This window comes from Corvus kubaryi, unplaced genomic scaffold, assembly GCF_017639235.1.
Source record: "Corvus kubaryi isolate FWS band 111438036 unplaced genomic scaffold, C.kubaryi_AGA036_p1.0 124, whole genome shotgun sequence".
NCBI lineage: Eukaryota > Metazoa > Chordata > Aves > Passeriformes > Corvidae > Corvus > Corvus kubaryi.
In genome coordinates, this window is record NW_024580659.1 from 2,698,013 (window position 1) to 2,717,446 (window position 19,434).

The following is a 19,434-nucleotide window of genomic DNA, read 5'->3' on the forward strand; positions in this document are numbered from 1 at the left end:
GCTTCTCCTCACCCTGTATCAAGTTGGAAGGAGACACAATTCTGAGTCCACATCTTCCCAGTGGACATCACATAGAAACCTCACATCCTTTCTTTGCCTCCTTCATAAAAGTGAACTCAACATAATAAATCCTGAAGATAGACAAATACCCAAAGATTGCATCTGAGATAAGCATCCAGCTCTCACTGCAACCTGTGCCTCAAAGTCCTGTGGGCTTCCAACATGCTGGCACAAGGTTATGCCAGCAAAACCAGAGCCTTCCTGTGCTCACTCCCAGTGTGAAGAGTTTTAACATCCTTCAAACACATTAAGGTATTTCCATATTATCATTCCACATGCAGTGATTTCAAAATGTTTTGAGGCCTTCTCATAGCAACACCTCACTAGAGAGAACTTGCCAGGAATGATCCAGCAGCAGCAATTCCAAACTGCACGCGCAGTCAGCGGTGTGACTAAGCTCGTTCACCTGACACAGCAATAACTAGGGTAGATATTTCAGACCAAAGACACTGCCATCAATCAGCTGCGACAAAGTGTGCCTCTGCCTTTATTCCCACCCACCTACCCCGGTGTTCAGCTCTCTAATCACATGTCAGGAGTGGAGGCTCTAAAAAAAAAATGCAAAAGCAAAAGACAATTAAGCAGTAAGAAAGGGCAGAAACAACTCCACAGCCAGAAAATTGCAGTGGTGAATATTGCTCCAAGATAACAGAGGTGAGCACACAGAAGCTGCTCTTGGACTATAATAAACCAGTCAGAGTTAGGAGGGCAGAAAAAATATTAAGACAAAGTGTTCAGGAAAAAGCACAAGTAGGGAACACTGGAAAGGAGCAGTGTTTCCTAAAAATATTTCTATCAGTGTAAATATTTCAGTGTATTTAGACAAAATCTAGTGCAACACAAATCACATCAAAACAGGCAATGAACTGACTCCAAAGTCATGGCATTCTGAAGGGAAAAAAAGTTCAACAGAACATATTCTTCCTGAAATAGAAAATTATATCAAAGACCAAAAGTGCCTTTATAAATTGAAAGAAAGGGAACAAACAAGTCAACGGACGCAACATCCTCTACAGATTTGTTGACATAAATTAAGTGAAAAGTACTCTTGCTACATACACTTACAGAACTCTTCCAAGAAACAACAGGTTTGCTATAGCAACATACAAATAAGAGTTTGCCAAATACCCCTGCAATTTAATATTAACACACCAAACAAAAATAAAAAGCTACACTTGCCAGTTATTAGACACAGCCTAACTTCCATTTGTTCCAGGTAAGCACAGCAGAAATCCAACAGATTTCAGATGAAGTTCTGGAAAACAGGCATGAGATTGGAGACTGAAGAATTCAGATTTTCATTTTCCCCCCTCTTTTAACTTACTGCTTGCATTAAAAGTATCAAAAAGTAGCAGTTACATATTCATCTATAGAAGTAGCAGAGTGAATTTTAAGCTTATTTCCCACATAACTAGAACTTGTGGGATGCAGCAACCTTCTACGGGATCACTCAGCTCCTCTTTCTGTACCAGGATCAAATAGCTTTCTGTTAGTATTTCCTGGAGGTTCAGAATTTCCAGTCTGCACCCCTATTGTCCAGGGTGTTCCACACAAGCTGCTAGCACCAATCCCCAAACTCCTGCAGCTTCTTGCCTTAGACTAGACAGCAAGCTGCAGGAAGAAGGGGTTGGGCAATGACATACACCAAGTTAGTGGTAAGAAACATTTCTATTTAATCCTCAGCGGGTCAACATGAGGACTGCCAAGTTTTTGTGAACGTCCAGTAGCGTTTGAAATTTTAACAGCAGCTTAGGTGACACTGGGAGAGCTGCAGAAGTTTTGAAGAAAAGTGCAGAAGAAAGCAACAAGTGATCCGCTGAAATTGTTGAGTGAGAAGAACATGGTCACTAATCAGTATTCAGCTCATCTTCAAGAGTACCAGGCAAGGTAGAAGCAAGTCCCAGAGAGCCTTGAAAAGGACAAATAGCTCAAACACTGGATGGAGCAAAGCAACCATAAAGAAAAAGGAACCCATACAGAAGGAATGGTAACAGCATCAAACCTCACTGTTTGCAGCAGCATTCCCAGTGAACAAGATTCAGTCGAGGCCAGATATGCATGGCATGGCAGCTGAAACACCAGGTGACAGCTCATTTCTAGCTGTGTATGTAGGTGAGAAAGGTGAGACCCAGCATACTACATAATTTATGTGCAGAGATAGAGATTACACCTTCTCCCTGTTTTCCCACTTCCTACAAAGGAGGTTTGTGACCAAGAGGCCTTTACTGCCCTAGCATTTCACAGCTTGATCAGCTTAAACAAAACATTATGTTTGGCCTTCAAAATAGATGTTCAAACCATTCTGAATGACTTGAACGCGTTAAGTGCCAAGAGAGGCGGGATCTGAAGCCAGGACACAGATTACACCACCAAGTGACTGGCAGGATGCTAATAGCACCAGTAACAACTGACACAGGGGTGACATAAGACAACAGGAATAGCATCCCTGAACACAAAGCTTTCAACGGTAGAGCTAAAAATAGATTTCTCTGAAAGAAACACTTAGAGAAAGGCCGAGAGTTTAGTCTGGAGAAATATGACTGGAGCCCAGAATCACACCTGCACACAGCAGATGAATGTGTACCATGCATAAATAATGAGTGGACAATCACAGAGAAATCCTTCTTGAACACCCTTTCCTTCTCCCAGAGCTGCTGGGGACAGAAGGCACATCACTTCAACAACAACGGGGCCAACACCAACAGGCAAGTCAAGAGAGGCCAGACTTTCAGGCTTCAGCTAGGAACAGAGCTAACATTTTGGCTTCAGCATAAGAGAAGAAACAAGAGCCAGGTTGGAGAAGGTCCAGGAATAAACCAGAGAAGAGTAGTTTAATGATACACTGTCTGCACTATGAAAGGAGAGGCAGCGTAGAAGGAAGCTGCAGAGACAAGTGGGGTCAAGGATGCCAGTAGATTTTTATTTTTTTTTTGTTTCAGTCCTGCAAGAAACTAATGCATAGTAGAGAAAAGCCAGGTAAGAGAGCAAGGGAAATGCTAAAAGATGGAAGAAGGCATATCTAGAAGATGCAAATAGTTGAATTAAAGGAGAGCTTCCTCTTCCACTGCCACAAAAGGAGATGTAGAAGTGGGAGCCTCAGTACATTCAGCCAAACTCTCCAGGAACAGACTAACTAGTGCAAAGAGAAACAGGAGACATGAGAGGAGACAAGGCCTGAGAAGCAAATCCAGCAGCAACGAGTACACTGGGATCCCAGCCCTGGCATCATCACCAGCTCCAGGCATGAAAGAACTAATAACAAACAGAGCAGTCATTGGAACTGTTGACAGCGCTTTCAGCTCTTCATGCATGGGAGAAGAGGGCAAGTCACATAGGAAAGGGAAAAGGGAAGGGAACCAAGGAGAAAAGCACAGGGAACAGAGATGACAACAGAGATGTTTTCAGGTGGAATACCTCTGACAAGAAGTCACAAGGATTCTCAGTCCACTGGGATTTGAAAAATTCCCGAGCAAGACTGTCATGCTTGCACCCTCCTTCACGAGGGAGTAAGGGCTACAACTAACATAAGGAAAGTTTATACGGGCATCTTACAGCTGAATCATCATCAGCTTTAACTCCTGAAAGCTTCAGTCTATAAAAATACAAGGCAAAGACAGAGAACTCCTATTTCCTTTCAAGACTCAGAAATGCTAGCCTAAAGTCAGTTGCTTGTTGTTTGCAACACACATTTCTTTCTTTTTTGACTTCTGTGTAGCCCTGAGATGTCCTCACACTCTTCAAAGAGGACCAGGCCTGCACAGATGTTTAATCCCACCTAGGCAGAGCTGGCAGCTGACCATAAAGGAGCACATTTGTTTCCTATGCACCTGCTCAGGAGACCTGACTCATTAGTCAGTGAGCAAAGCAGGGAGCATTCATGTTGCCCAGGTAGGTAGAATGTAGCTACTTCACAGTTCAAGTCAAGGTTGCTTCAAGACTTGTAACTTTGCATTTTCTGTCTTCCTATTCATGAACACAACCATGAGATGTTTTCTAAATATTTACTGAGAACTTCATTCCACTGAGGAAGTCAGTCTGGAAATGCTCTAAACCACTCCAAAGGGCAGACAAGCACCATGTACATACCTGCTCTCCTCTAGCAACTCTCTTGGGGTGGCTTAGGGGCCTCAAAACATTCTGTTCTTCAACAGTGATTCAGTACTAGAGGTGGATTTACATACCAAGCCAGTGTCTCATCTGTATGGAATTAGATAAGAGCACTTCACAGCTTGAAGCACTCCAGAACCAAAATATGCAGCACAATACAGAATGATATTTTGCAGCTGCAAGATGTCAGCTCCAAGCTGCAAACTTCTGTCTCTAATGATCCTTCTGCTACAAGGGGCCAGCTACATTTCAATTAAAGACAGCAATGTAAACTTGGCCAACCTCCCCATGTAAACTACAGCTAATCAGCTGCTAACAAATTCCTGGCACTCCAGCAGTTGCGTCAAAGTATGCCTAAAGGACCTTAAGGTTTTTTTTCCGTCAAGTGTCCACTTGCATGCAGCCTTCCCAGAACAATGTAACAGTAGCCAGCTGTCAAAGTAGGAACAAAGTGTCAACCAGAACGTTCAACCACACTAAGAGCTCAAGAACATCTTCAGAACAGGCTGTCCATCTGGTGACCAATCTGCAGCACTCGCTTAAAAAGGCAAATCTACTTAATGACCAAAAAAGTCCACACCACTTTGTTTTTAGCCACTTGGGGATACCGGCACAAATCACAGTGATAACAAAGGGGACAAAAAAGTCCCTTGATATTAAGTAGCCTGGATTTATCTACGAGCAAAACAAGCCGGAGGAGCAGCCAGTGCAGGAATCCACCCCAGTGGATCCACCCCTGGCGACAGCAGAGCCTGTAGCCACGGACAGCTGCTTCCTGTGAATGAAGCACAGGTTGCCTTATGCTTTGAGCAGAAAAGCAAGGTAACTGTTCAATCAGTTGGTAAAAGAACCAACCCACAACAATACAGCACATGCCAGACAGAGAAGGCCAGGCAGGGCTATACCAGGACTGGTTCCACAGTTATCTCAGTGCAATCCCTTAAAGACAACCAGAAAGCTCTACCAGCCACTTCAATACTTGTTTCCAAACTGAAGGAACTGTAAACGCCACAACAGCAGCTACTCTTCAGCTGTGCCAGTGGCAAAGCTTTTCCAAGGCCAGTTAGATGCCCAGGAGAAAGAGGCAGACACTGTTTTACTGATCTGAAGGAGCAGGGAGGAAAAACAAGGAGCTTTAATTCTACATTTGAATAGATGATCCCCCAACTGTTCTGTAAAAGCCTCAAGTTAAGTACAGCATTAGCCTAAAGGGACTTTCTGTTGCTAATTCTGAAGATCTCCATCACCATAATCAGTTTTGGACTCTCATTCAATGCTAAACTTTTTCTGTGCTACTGCAGTCACTGAGGCACAGCTAGCAGCTCAGATAGGAGAAAAACAGAAAGCAGGTTCAGCCTTCTGCTGAACCATAACCAGGCACATCCCTTCCTGAGGGAAGGGGGAAAAGTGTAAAGATTCCCCATTCTTCCAACACCCTTTTCCAGGAAGCTACTTCCCAAGAACTCACTGGGCAGATTAACACAACAGACAAATATGAAAACAAGATTAAGGCAACAGAAGCTTTGCAGCCCATATCTGATAGGAGTATCCACTTAGTCCAGTTTTCCAAGTAAGAAAAGTTTTATACAGCTGAGGCTGACATGTTAGGTTAACCAGCATTTGTTATCTCCTCCCTATTCTTTTAGCAGTTGAACCCTTTGGTCAGTTTTAATCAAAGCTCTGCTTCATGGAAGATTTAAGCACAAGGTTTTCCTATGTTTTCCATTAATATTACAAAAAAAGAAAATTTTATTAATGTATAGCAAAAGAGAAGTTACAGAAGAAACTTGACCTTTTTAGAAATCAAACAAGGCAGTCACTAAACAAAGCCACAAGAAGCCAGAATTATCAGTTTTACAGCTTACACAGATACCATTATTGCCCACAACCATCCCCACCATCTCCAAAAGCTTAAGGCTGTGGTTTTCCCCTGACAGTTTTTATGCTTTAAAACTCAGCCCCCACTTTAAAAGAGACACAAGTGGGTTAAGAATTTCTGTTCTCTTTGTCCCTTCAGAAAGGGAACCCTTAAGGCAGGCCTGCTTTTTCACACCCCACTCTGCATGGACAATGAAATTAGTCTATTTATCTTCATTTAAGATTTAGAAAGAGAGCTCCAAGCATTCATAAAATTAACCTTACAAGCAACACATCCAGCAGCATAATACTAATAGGCCAATCAGTTAAACTTAACCAACCAGCACCATTTGTCACCTTCAATTTTATGATTCAGTCCATTAACAAGATGTTCCCAAATCAAATCCCAAAATAGATTTCCTCTATTTTATTGCTACTGTTCTTGAATCTCCTGCCAGGTGAACAGCATTTATCTTCAAAACACCTATGTCAAGGGGCCAAGTGTTATTTGCAGCTCTCTAGAGAGGGAGGGAGACAGAGCTGCACTAGAGAGTTGCTGACAAGGTCAGTCAGAGCCTAGGGTGCTGCTCTGAGTTTCTTCTGTCTTAGACTACTCGATATTGGAGCTCACTTTTAGTCTTGCTTTCTCATTCTCTCCATTGCTGCCTTACCTGCTTCCCTTCAAAACAGTGATGACCTCAAAAATTACTAGCATCATAATTTTACACAAGGAAGTTTTCAAGCAATTTTTGGCGCTGAAGAATGAAAGCCTCGAGCACGGATTTGCTCAGTTTATTATGAGTTTGTACATTACTCTAAAAAAGGCTTTGCCTCACCTGGTGACCATGCAGAGTATAGAGGAGTCTTCCTTCTAGCAAGTCCAGAATCTTAAGAGTTGAATCATTGGAAGCAGTAACCAGATAGTTTCCAGAGGGGTGAAAGGAAAGACTGTTGACCACAGAGCTGTGCACTAAGGATGGAAAAAAAAAAGTATAATAGTCACCAAGAACAGTGTACATAAGCCCAAGGCAAAAGTATAAAATAAAGCACAAGCACATTCCAATTTTCTGTTATAAAATTTAACAGGAAAATTATCATGGGGGAAACATTCCACAAAAGCTCTTTAAAGCACTAGAGAACAATAACAGTAACTCAATTCTTGTAAAAATAGGCACTACTTTACTGAAAGGAAAAAGGAAGCTTTGCCAATTACTCTGGGAGATTTAACACTACAAAAGCTTCCAGTATAGTCCCAAAATGTACTGTATGTGCAAGTGAACTACAGGATTCTGGGAGAGTGCTGGACATTGATACACTTTACTACTGTGGAGATGCTGGTCTCACTCCCAAGTCATTCTAGATTAAAATTTGTATGTTAGGACACTGAGAAGACTGAAATTACAGTGGAAGAGACTCAGAATTGACATTGCACAGCTTCTTTTGGTTTACTATCTGACTCTAGCCAAGACTGGGCTTAAGAGAAACTAGGAAATAAGAGCAACTTGAAAATGGTCCAGTATAACCATTATTTCCTCAGACATCCTATTTGTCTCACCAAACATTTAAAGCAAATATAAATAGACCAACTATCAAGAGTGTGAACTTGCAATAAAGCCATTTTCCCTGCATGAAGATGAAGCCCAAGATATATTTTGAAAAAAGCTGAAGAAAACGTTCTAGGAAAAAAGTCAAACTTCATTGAAGTTCACTGTAACATTAAACATTTAACACATGACTTTTTTCCCTCCCCGAACTTTTACAAAACAGGCTATTGAACATATTTATTTATGAGAACACGCAGTACCTCACATATGCCCAGCTTTCTGAGCGTATGTGACATTACAGAATATTAATATTATGCCTGAGGAGGGATTTAACCATCCAATTATTCTTAATTATACTATATGCCCTCCAAATGTTCTGGTATCTCAAATCTACTACTTTTGACACATCACACCCAACTAAATTTATGTTCCGTTGAGAATCTACTGTGCATTTTAAATCCATACTGCATGTTAAAAAAACCCCTTAAAATACCATTTAAAATACATTAGAACCAAATATTATTTTTTCCATATGTAGATTTGAGGCAGATAGCTGAAATAACCTTGCTCAATTGTAAAACAGAATACCTCTACTTTTGAAACTTTCAGGAACATTAAATACCTCAGCTAAGTTCTGAAAACGACTCCTCTTGACCCAAACTATTAAAAAACACAGAAGAAAGCCTTAACACAGGTAACTTATATTCTTGTTGGTGAATACTGCCTCTATCACACAGCTAGATGTTCCTCTACCCCCAGCCCCGTATTATACTATGTATTAAAGTAGAAAAAAGTCTCTGTGGAGTTCTTTCTTATGGAAGAGTGATAAATCTCTTTCCCCCTTGAAAATCTTATTCTGAGTGATCTGTAATATTCCTCACCCCCATAGTGTCTATATTCAGATAAATGCAAATGTATCTTGTCAACTAAGGAAAGTCCTGAAAGGAATCACATCAGAAATAGACAAGGTTAGTAATATACCACATCTTGCAAGTTCCAGGCCATAAATAAGGTACTTCCAGCTTCACAAAACAACCTTTCCATAATGGAAAAAAATCACACAGACTGTAGCTGCGTAAGCAGCCGCAGGTTCTGTGCCCAAGGACTTCCTGGCTCTTGTAAACTCAGAGAAAAGTTCATCTCTACTGCCAAAGCAGCTCATACCTCCCACAAGACCATTCATAACACCTCTCCAGAAAACATGCCAACACATCCTGCCACCTCACTTGATTTCATGTTGTAAACAATAAATCCAGTGCAGCACAAGGTGGCATCTCCCAGTGACTTGTTGGTACAAGGCCACACTTCTAGGCCAGCCAAGCCCTAGCAAAAGAAGAGCCTGTTAAGGGACTTATACTGGGGTTAATATCTAAAATTGAGTCCTCTCAGCCTGCACAGAACTGTCCCAAGCCTCACAACACTTCTTTTATGTAACTACAAACCTTAGTAACCACCAGTGAGAAAATAAATTAGGATGGACTTGACACAGCCACAGTCTCTACTGAACAGATAACCACCACCAGCCCCATCCAAACTGGATGAAAGTACCAACTATTCTTTTTAAACAGGAATGAAAGAAACAGGTTAGAGCTGTTTTCAAAGACCTGCTACAGAGGTGTCCCACACAAAACTTTGGACAGGGAAAAAATGTCAGGCAAGAAACATTGGCCATTTTTGTAGGGGCTGTACAAAATCTGCTGTACAAAAGAGTCAGTGCCAAGCAGAAGACTGAATAAAGCATCTGTGTGTTCTCCTGTACAGTAAACGTGACGAGAGCAGACTTTGCTTGGCTCAAAGAAAAACACACCATACAAAAGGTTTCGCAGCTTGCCCTCTATTTCCAACTTTCATTTATAAATGTCACAGTTGGAACAAGTGCTGGCAACAAGAGCAACACTGCTAAAAGACTAATCGGTGCTGGAAACCAGCCCAACTTTAAGACCCAAGAGCCCAAGGCAGGGCTACTCATCTATTAACTCCTCCATGCAACTCCTTGTTTAAAATGGATTCCCTGGAAATCGGGCAGCATCAGCACGTTCTGAAGGCACAGATGCCATCTAGTGGGACAGCACGGGCAGCCTCACAGGGAAGGCACAAAACGAAATCAGATTTAGCCAGAAGGAGGTGGGTATAAACCCTCAGAAGGGCAGGACTTATAAACACATCTCCAAGACATGTTACAAACACATCAGCTTGTGGCCACAGGTGCATGAAGTGACTGCAAAAAGCCACCGTTACAATTTAAGGTTTCTTCAGCTATTATTACTATTTTAGTTCAAAGTTTAATACACAGTAGCTGTTAAAAATAACACTCACCCCAGGAAATTATTGCTTCCATACCAAGGGTGTCACACTAAAATGCCATTCAGTAAGGGTGGGATACCAGGGAAATATGTCATTCCAAGACAAAAAATAAACCTGGCAGCCACATTAGATTTGGACAATTTAATAGCAGTAAGTGGAAAGCAGGAAGAGATGACTTTTGAGCCAAGTTCTACTGGAAACATGCACTGCAGATCTTGCCACCATTGAAAAGCTGATAAAGCAGGTTAAAGGACAATCTGACACTGCCCAAGTATCTAAAAACACTACTGATTTTAGCAACAAGACTTCAGGAAGGCGTTTCCAAGTTTTGATATGGGCCACAAGTTAACAATACTTATTACACAAACTGCACGCTCAATACTGACGAATTGGAACAACAGTCGTCAAAAAGTTTGATTTCTATTAGATTTTGTTAACTATCAGAGAACTGGGAGTGACTGTGATCCAGAAGAATCTGAAGAAGCTGAGTGAAGCTGTGAGGCTGTCACAGCAGGAACCCACAATAGCTGATGCTGAGGGCAGAAAGAACACACCAAGCTCCAGCCCCATGTCTCTGATCTGTTTTACAGGCATGCCAGAAGCAGTTCCTCAGGGAAAGTTATAAATTAAGTTTAATAAGCTTAATAACCAACACTGGAAACAACGCTTGAGAATGTATTGATTTTAAAATATCACAGCCTTAAAAACTGCTAGTAGCAAAGAAAAGCCACATTTAGGCTGAAGAAACTAATGCACAGAACAGGTCAACCAATCTCAAAGAAGCTGGCAGGGATGGGAAAGCCCCCTTTTCCTATCCAGATCTACCAAACACCAGCACTAATCAGTGGGACAAGAACAGGTAATGGGAGGAGAGGCCATTTGGCATCATCAAAGCTAATTATGGAAGCTGAAAAACAGAGTCCAGAAAAGGAACTATAAACACGGATCATAGTATAGAATTGCAATTGATTGATTTTGACTTTCCTTTTTTTGTTAACTTTTCCTAATTTTTTATAAAAAAACCTCACATTTTGATTTGCTGGAATACAGCTGACTCCTCCTATAGGCTTATTCAGAGGCAAAGGCTTTTTATTGCACACCACCTTCTCAAGAACAGTGAGAATTGGCATCACAGCTGAGACCCATGCCCACCTGCAACATGGGACAGCCTCAGAATTAGCTCTGGAGCTAACACAAAGCAGAGCACGACATCTGGTGAAGAAAGGCTTCTGCTGGCAGTGCCTTTTTTGAAAAGCAGCAGCTGATGGAGGAAAAATCCTTGGACTTCAGAGCAATTCGCACCAATACATGGAAATGTTCAACTTTGTAAGCTCTGAACTTGCCTTGGTAATGCTGAAGGAGTCTGTTCATCCTGATGTCCCACAGCTTCACTGTGCTGTCCGTACTCCCCGCAGCAATGCAGTTACCAGTGGGGTGGAAATCCACGTGGTTCACAAACCTGTCAGTGGAAATCAAACCCAACTGCTTACGTTCAGCTCTTGCTAAAGATGAAAAAAGCCTTTTCAACCACATCATGACTCATTGAACATTAAGGAAAGGAGATAATCCGAACACTTATTTTGCTGAATTTCTCATAAGACCTTACTCTAACCCCAGGCAGACTGCAGGCTCCTACCTAAGCACACCATCTTCAGTAGTTCACACTGCAGGTGTAGGAGCTGTAGACACAAACCTCCTGAAATCTGATGGATCCAACTGTCACAACAGCATTTTCAAGTGTTCATTTAATGTTTGCATAATATATGTCTTCTATTAAATTAACATTATTTCCAGAGTGATGTGTACAAGACTGAACAGAGATTTTTCTTCTGTTAACTAATTTTAAGATGGAACTTAGTGAATTTGTGCCTGAAATCATACGTTGCCACTTGGAAAGTAGCAAGGCTGAGGCCAAATTTCTTTCTGGACCTGAATCCAATCAATTTTTAGTTTGAACACATAAGTACAATAAAAGCTTCTGAACCTTCAAGGAAAGATATCTTGTAACTCCTCACCAAACAAACTGGATAAAATTAATTATCTTTTGAGAATTCTTGTAACAAGTACTGAAAAAGTTGAGATATTTCAATAGGTTGTTTGGACAAGACACATACTTAAGGGCACTGAAAAAAATAATGTGGTCTGAGTTTGTCTTAATATCATTGTATATTACCTAGAAAGAACGTAACATTGCACTAGAAATTCAGTGCACCAAGGAATTAGGGAGATTCCAGCCTCAGTTCTCTGAGGACTTGTTTTATGTTTCTGGGTAAATTATCTTTTGGTATGGCTCAACATCCCAAATTTAACATCTTTTTTCTGAATGCAAAGTGGGGTTTTTCAATAACCTCGTTATTTAAAAATGTGAAGATGAATCAAAGCATCCAAGCACCATTCTGTCAGTAGACTTTTGCACTTTTAATTTATGTCAACTCAGAGCAAAATAAAAGAAGAAATAAGGAATTTAAGCATCTCCAAAAATAAATAAGAACAAAGAAACTGAGGCTTGATGTGCTGGACAGTTACTGAAATATAACCCTCAGAGTTCTAACCTTGAGCAGTCACAGAAGCCAAGGCAATTCTGGCTTGGGCCCTCACACTGGCTACTTTTGTAAGAGGTGCTAATGATTTTTTAATCAGTTTTAGGATTGCTAGGACAGGGACCTCTGAACCTCACAAACCAGGTGTAAATTCCTCAGGCAACCCCACTTCAGACATCACCACCAGGTACTTACCCCCCATGCTCACAGAAGGAGTAGATGCACTCTCTGCTGGTTTTGTCCCACAGCTTGACAGTTTTATCATCACTGGCTGACACTATCAATCGTCCATCAGGAGAGAATCTAAGGTAAGAGTTACAGCAAATAAGAAATGTCCCCAAACGAAAGGAGTATGGGGTCGACTGAATTTGGCTGACTCTCAAAGCATGTTGGTAAACACACCTCGCTTTTCAAGAAGTCACAGAGGCATCAGTGAGACTGAAAATCCAAACACTAAGTTGTGAGGAAAAGAAAGCAAGCCCTAAGTACTCAAACTATCCCTAACTCCACAAGCATATGAAATAACCCTCAGCAAAGTCTTGAGTCTGACTTAAGATCTTATGTCCTACTTGTTTCAATTGAAGTGTACCTCAAGTTGTTTCTCTGCCCTCATTCAAAACAATTCCTGCCTTTGCCACAGAGTTCAGAGCAACACAGTTACTCACAAGAAAACAGCTACAGCAGTCTTCACCATTGCAGTGCAGGAGAATATATTAAGCTCCCATCTCAAAATCTCATATACATGACAGATCCAGACCTCTCTTCAGAGGCATACACATTACAGAATCGGGACTTGAGTCCCTAACTACAGATCATCAGACATACTGGAAACATCCCTTCTGCTCTTCTGTGGGTATCTGTAGTGCTACCAGCCACTGCCACCACATTCCAGAACTGTAATGAACTTTACACCTACAGAGGAACCATGGCTTTATCCCAGATACACATACACATAAATAACTCCTCAAAACCAAACCTGAAACAGTTATCAGGAAATAACGCTATTATCATGGCAGCACTTACAACATTCAGGAGGTAGCACAGGTGATCATTTTAACTAGGGGCATTACAAGTCTAAAGAAACTAAGCCGAAATAACAGTAGAAACCTCTCCTTTTTTCCTATTAGCAACTTCAAGATACAGAATTCTCCTCACCAGGTAAAAAGCAAAACACAGAGCAGAAAAGCCTCTGTTTGACAGAGTTCACTGGAGAAACACAAAGTGGGTGCAGACTATTACTCAAAGGATCTCTCTGCAGGTCAGCAATATACTTCATTCAAGAGACACACTTGAATCAGCCTGAACAGAAATGTGTTGCACCAGACCATGACACTGAGCCTCTGCTTTGAGGGATAAATCCCTGTCTCTGTTTGTCAGAGAGCCGTACTCACCTGGCACAGCGAACCCAGTTGATGTGCTGACTCAGTGAGAACAGAAACTTCTGCCTGTGAACCGTCCACACTTTGACTGTTTTGTCATCAGAAGCTGTAACTAAGGACTGGCCATCGCTGGAGAAATGAACACTTCTCACAGTTGCTGTGTGAGCCTTGAACACAGTCGATTCTCCTTTGCTACACAAAAGGGAAGAGCTCTTTAAAATTGCACAACAGGGCAGCAAAGACATTCTGTACTTGAAAACACAAAGCTGCCATATGCTGAGCAGTGCTAGGAACCCCCACTTCTATGGGAACTCTATGTGATCGCACTGGGATAAAAACATTGATCAACCCCAAACTTGCTCATGCTTCATGAGCTATAGAAAACACACAGCTAAAACCAGTTGTTCCAGTTCCATACTGGAGGCCAATCCAACAGGAAACAAGCCATATAGGTTGTGTCCTATATAGGGGCAAAAAATGCTACTGCTAATTTGTGCAGCCATTTAAAACACTTACAAAAATATCAACATAAAAGAAGACACCGAGGTTCTGTACTGTTGCCAGGTCCTTTGCTGCAAGGCAGGCAAGGAGAGAGGTGTTTTCACAGCTCACCTGGAGAGAGCCAAGCAGGCAACAACCTCACAACTGCTCCTGTAAAGGCCCATGCTCCAGCTGGACAACTCCAATGCCACGTCAGACAAGAAATAACACAACTGAATTCAGCACACCTGATGCTGTACAACTGTGAGCAAACTGCCATTAACTCAGCCAGGCAAGACAATTCAAATGTGCTCATTTTTCTTTACACATCATTTCCAAATAAATGCAAGATGCATTTTTCTGGCAAATAAACACAAGGCGTATTTAGAGATCCAGAGCACGGCGTATTTAGAGATCCAACAGATTTATGGAGCTCTTGGTCCAAAATCTGTCTCCAGCACGTACTGTACCACCAGGAGGTCCATATTCACAGATTGAAGAGAAGCCAAAGACACAGTGGTTCTTCTTTCCCTCAGGCAGATCCCTGTCCCATAGCCAGAGAACTGCTACAAAGAAGGAGAAATCCCAAGCCATAATTAAACACACAGAGAGGCAGAAGGGAATAGGTACTCACGCGTTAGTGATCCACAAACGGACTGTTTTGTCTCTAGAGCCTGAAGCCACCAAGTGACCAGAAGGTGAGAAATGGACACACAAAACTGCATCTTTGTGGCCCACAAAGCGATAGGCTCTCATCTGAGGCTTCATACTCCAGATCATCAGGTATGAATCCATCGAGCCACTTGCTGAAACAAAAAAGGAAAAACAAAACCACACAAAACCAAACTTGCATTAGTTCTCCTCCAATTACACTAAAGCTACATTTCACACTCAGTTCACCATCACAGCTTGCAGAAGTCTCAATAAATTGCCCTTGAAGCTTCACCAGTCTATCGCAAGCTGTGTATTTCATTATTTTCACGCATATAATTTCATCAGTAATTCAAACAAAATAAGGCCAGCCATGCATTACTTTGGACCGACAATTTACTTCCAAGAGTCCAGCCATGCAACAGCTGAGGAGGCAGAAGCCATACAGGTTGCAAATCTTCCACACACTCAGGAAACGAAGGTTATCTCATCACTTTCTTATTGGGAAGCAGAGGCAGGTATCAGCTGCAGCAAGTTAAATGTCACTACAGATTAAGCAGAGAAGACCAGTGAGTTGGTGACTTAAAAGCACCCAGGCTACACCTCCCTCCAACACCTCTCTCTTGTGGCAAAACACTGGTCACAGTCAGCTCAGAAGCTCTTCACAACATATTAAAAACACAAGCTTGCAAGGAGAGTGGAGCAGCGTTCAATTTGCTGTCAGCAGGAAGCTCCAGCAGGACCTTTTGCTGTTGCAGAGCTCAGTACCTCCACTGCTCCCTCCATCTAACTAAAGGAAAGCAGCTCTTTCTTTATCCTCTGGCCATCAAAACACAGACAATTTACCCAATTGTTTCTTATTGGGACTGAAGTCCACACTAGTGACAGCATCTCTGTGGCCTTTGAAGTGTCTCTCCAGGGATGGATCTTCCTAAAAGACAAAAATGTTCAGACACTACAGATTTAAGAACCATCTTTGCACAATAAAATAATTTTATTTCTACAGCAAGTGAACCAAGCCACATATTCACCTCACAAAAACAAGGTAGAGGCAAGAACACAGATTTCACAAAACACAGATTTCACATATACCATAAATTTTAAAAGAGGTAAATTATCCAAGCTGTTATTAGCTTGGATCTTGGGTGACTGCACAAATCCCTCACGCATTTTTACAACACACTGCTGGCACAGAGACTCTAAGCTGGCTATAGAACAGATAAGCCATGTCCATAGCACCTGAGTAGGCAGCCAAGCTCAGCTTTCCTCTGACAGCTGTTCATCTCAGCTCAGGTGTAGCCAAGAGGCAACTATTTACACAGAAGAGACAAACTGGCAAGATTTAACACACCTGTTGAAACAGGCAGGAGGAACGAGAACTGCAGCAAAACAGACTGACACACAACCCTTCCCGCAGCGCCTTGCTGCAAAGGCCAAAAAAAGCCTGAGGTCAGGCAAAAAGGACAAGCAAAGACCCGAGAGAACCATTACAAGAGGCTTTAAGACTTGAAAATTGGCCAGAGTTCAGGCCAGGCTGATCAGCCTTCAATCCCTGCTCTCACATACACTGCCCCTGCCTCCCTGGCAATCCCCACCACAGCCTTCTCCCATTCAGGACCTGAGCAGAGCCCCCTGCTCAGACAAGCACCCACCTCCAGAACAGGGCAGCTCTCCCCCCTCAACACCCAGCACCAGCCCTCCGCAGATCCAGAACCCCTCCAACAGCCTAGAGGTGCTGCTCCCCACAAACAGAGGCCAACCCCAGCTGCAACAGCACCCCAGACCCAGGGCCACCAGCAGCATTAAGCTCCCCAAGCCCTCCTGCATGATGCCACCCCACAGCAGCACTGCATCCCCCCTAAACCCAGCACTGCCTCCCACCGCCACCCCCGCCTCAGAGCCCCCCACAGCACCGGACACACCCGGGCCGCCACCAGCCCTGCCTTCCCCTTCCACTCCTCCCTGCACCGTCACAACCGTCCCGGCTCGGACACAACGGCCCAAGGGCTGTCACCGCCGCCACCCCCGCTCAGCGGCAGTCCCCCCGGCATTCCGGGAAGCCCAGGCCCCGCAGTAGCGGCCTCACACAGGCTGTTCCGAGCCGGCCCGGCCGCCCCTCACCTGGCAGAGGGCGGCCATGACGCCCCGCGGCCGCCGTTCGGTTCCCGCGCCGCGCGCGCCCCGTAGCAACGGCCCCGCCCTGCGAGGGGCGGGCAGGGGCGGGCCGCGCCTGAGGGGCCGCCGTGGCGGGCTGGGGGCGGGCGCGCTCCTCAGGCCCGTGAAACGAGTCCGTGCCGGGGGGGCTGGTTCCTCTGAGCACAGCCGGCCCCTCACAGGGGGCTCAGGAAGTCGGGGAGAGCCCCCTCCGGCGCTGTTATTCCGACAGGGTTGCTACCGCTCCCTGGGCAGTCCGTTCAGTGCCCAGCCACCCGACTCCTGTCCCTTTGCCTCAACTCCTGCTCTGGGGCTGATGGAGGCGATCCCCGAGTCTCAGCCAGGGGAGCACCACAAGCCCGTGCTCTCTAGGGCTAAGAACCCGGGCTGGTCACTTCCAAGAAGTGGTTCAGCTGGCGGCAAATCAGTTGCTTCTGCTTGGTCTGCAGGACCAAATAGGAACTCAGCCTGGGGTTGTGCAAAGAGCACAGGACAACTGAGAAAGGTTTATTCTTCCAATGGTTTAATACCAACTCAAATCTATTTCTTCCAACTCTATTCAGCTCTATCTAAGAACAGCGCTAGTAATTAGACGCTATGGACTGGCTGCTGACTGCTCTCCAGCAGGTGCCTGTGTAAAGCCCAGATCTGCTTCTCCATGAAGCTTGGGTTGACCATCTGGGCTTCTAAAGGGGTCGTTCATCCATCTCTTCTGCGTCTGGGCCCCTTCCTTTAAGGACACCTCTCCTCTTGCACGTTTCCAGCAGCCGGGGATGTGCTGTGTTGAAGCTGGGGTTATAGTAGTAGAGGATCTAAAACAGGCAAAGGAGAAGAGTTAGTTGCCACCATCCCAAGACTGGAAAGCCCCAAGTTACTCCGAAGTGCAGCAGAGGATCATGGGCTCTGAGGGCCGTATAGAACCTAAAGCTCAGGCTAAAGCATGTGATGGTTGTGTTCAGTCATCACCACCCCTGGGGGTTTGCCTCCTGAGAGCAGAGCAGTGTAGGAGTTTCAAAAGCGTAACAACTGCTTTTGAAAACGAAATATCACTATTTTTCAGCAGCTTCAGTGCATATGTGAGCAGGCAGGTAATTCTATTGGTCCTTGGATGCATCTGCTTGGCATGGGGCAGGTGCCACAGGAAGGTTTCAGATTTGGTACAGCAAGACACAGAGCAAAGACATTCACAGAAATCAGATTATGCTGAGTTTGTCTGTCCCTTAAACAGGTTCCAACTCAGCAGATCTCACCAAAATGTATCTTATCTGCATTTCTACTAGTCAGAAAGGCTCACTCAAACCTGCCTCACCACAGTCTGAAAAGAAAATGAAAACCAGACTGCTCACTCCCATCCCCATCCCTTCTATCACAGAATCACACAGTTTTGGGTTGGAACAGATCTTAAAGATCATCAAGTCCCAACCCTGCTGCCTTGGGCAGCGATGCCACTCATTATCCCAGGTTGCTCAGAGCCCCATCCAGCCTGGCCTTGAACACTTCAAGGGATGGGGCATCCACAGCTTCTCTGGGCAACCTGTGCCAGAGCCTCACCACACTCACAGGGAAAGATTTCTTCCTCACATCTAATCTAAACCTGGTCTCTTTCACTATACAACCACTGTTCCTTGTCCTGTCACTCTCTGCCCATATGAAAAATCCCTCTCCCTCACTTTTATAAGCCCTCTTATAAAAAGTGGCTTCTTTTCAACCTGCAAATGGCCCTCTATGGCAAGGCCTTATTTGCTGGGAAGGTCCCTCTTCCCCCCTCCAGACTATCACAAGTGTTGGTTGCTGTGCAGAACAGCTGCTGTACCTGGCTGTGAGCAGAAGCTGCTGCTTCCTCTGATAGGAATTCGGGCAGGGAGGCAGATCTTTGGATATCCCGCTGCATTTTGGTGAATCCATACACGTTCAGCTGTCGCATGAAACTTTTAATTTTCTGTGTGTGGAAGACCTGTTGTCCTTCCCTGCCCAGCACCTCCGCTTCAAAGAGATCTTTGTTGATGGCCACACATTTTCCACCCTCACTCCACCAAATGGACTGAAACTGGTCACTTTCCAGCATTTTCCAAAGCTTCTGTGGAAAGCGCAGGGATGAGAACTCTCGCTCCATAGCCATCGCCCTGGACAGCTTGGCTGTGTCCCGCCAGCTGGCAGGCAAAGGCCAACTGGCACCAACAGACTGCAGGTTCCAATGGAATGTTCTGCCACATCACTGTGGTGCCTGTGCTGTGGCATGGGGACATTGCAGGTGACATCTCAGTACTGCCCTGGCAGGGGGAGCAGCCCGAGGAAAAACTGCTGAAGGGAACTTGTTGCTTCTCCCTCCCAGAGCCACCAGCGGTGGGAGTCCAGGGC

The 19,434-nt window shown here is 44.1% G+C and overlaps 2 protein-coding genes across 4 annotated transcripts in view; both read right to left on the bottom strand.

The window, feature by feature from the left end:
• The window catches only part of POC1A (POC1 centriolar protein A), a 44,694-nt gene extending 27,571 nt beyond the window's left edge, over positions 1-17,123 (bottom strand). For 2 of the 3 annotated variants that reach the window (XM_042019698.1, XM_042019694.1), the window contains exons 1-7: positions 17,044-17,123; positions 15,769-15,853; positions 14,906-15,077; positions 13,804-13,983; positions 12,608-12,715; positions 11,216-11,331; positions 6,861-6,994 (exon numbers count right to left, since the gene is read on the bottom strand). In XM_042019698.1, coding sequence (XP_041875632.1) covers positions 6,861-6,994; positions 11,216-11,331; positions 12,608-12,715; positions 13,804-13,983; positions 14,906-15,077; positions 15,769-15,853; positions 17,044-17,061 — 813 coding nt within the window. In that variant the 5' untranslated portion in view covers positions 17,062-17,123. Of the gene's footprint in view, positions 1-6,860; positions 6,995-11,215; positions 11,332-12,607; positions 12,716-13,803; positions 13,984-14,905; positions 15,078-15,768; positions 15,854-16,273; positions 16,347-17,043 lie in introns of those variants that run through there. The other variant, XM_042019703.1, reaches the window with a different exon arrangement.
• Positions 17,124-17,240: 117 nt separating this feature from the next.
• Positions 17,241-19,434, bottom strand: LOC121660439 (heat shock transcription factor, Y-linked-like). The gene is made up of 2 exons (XM_042019802.1): positions 18,890-19,434; positions 17,241-17,888 (listed from the first exon to the last, which is right to left on the bottom strand). Exons 1-2 carry the CDS (start codon positions 19,193-19,195, stop codon positions 17,763-17,765), a joined length of 432 nt encoding a protein of 143 aa, XP_041875736.1. The 5' UTR covers positions 19,196-19,434; the 3' UTR covers positions 17,241-17,762.

Bases quoted from the DNA above. Each gene is read 5' to 3' on its own strand.
- LOC121660439 (XM_042019802.1), bottom strand. From the start codon at position 19,195: ATGGCTATGGAGCGAGAGTTCTCATCCCTGCGCTTTCCACAGAAGCTT. The intron at 17,889-18,889 runs GTACAGCAGCTG...TGCCTGTTTTAG, and splicing joins CAGCTTCTGCTCACAGCCAG to ATCCTCTACTACTATAACCC.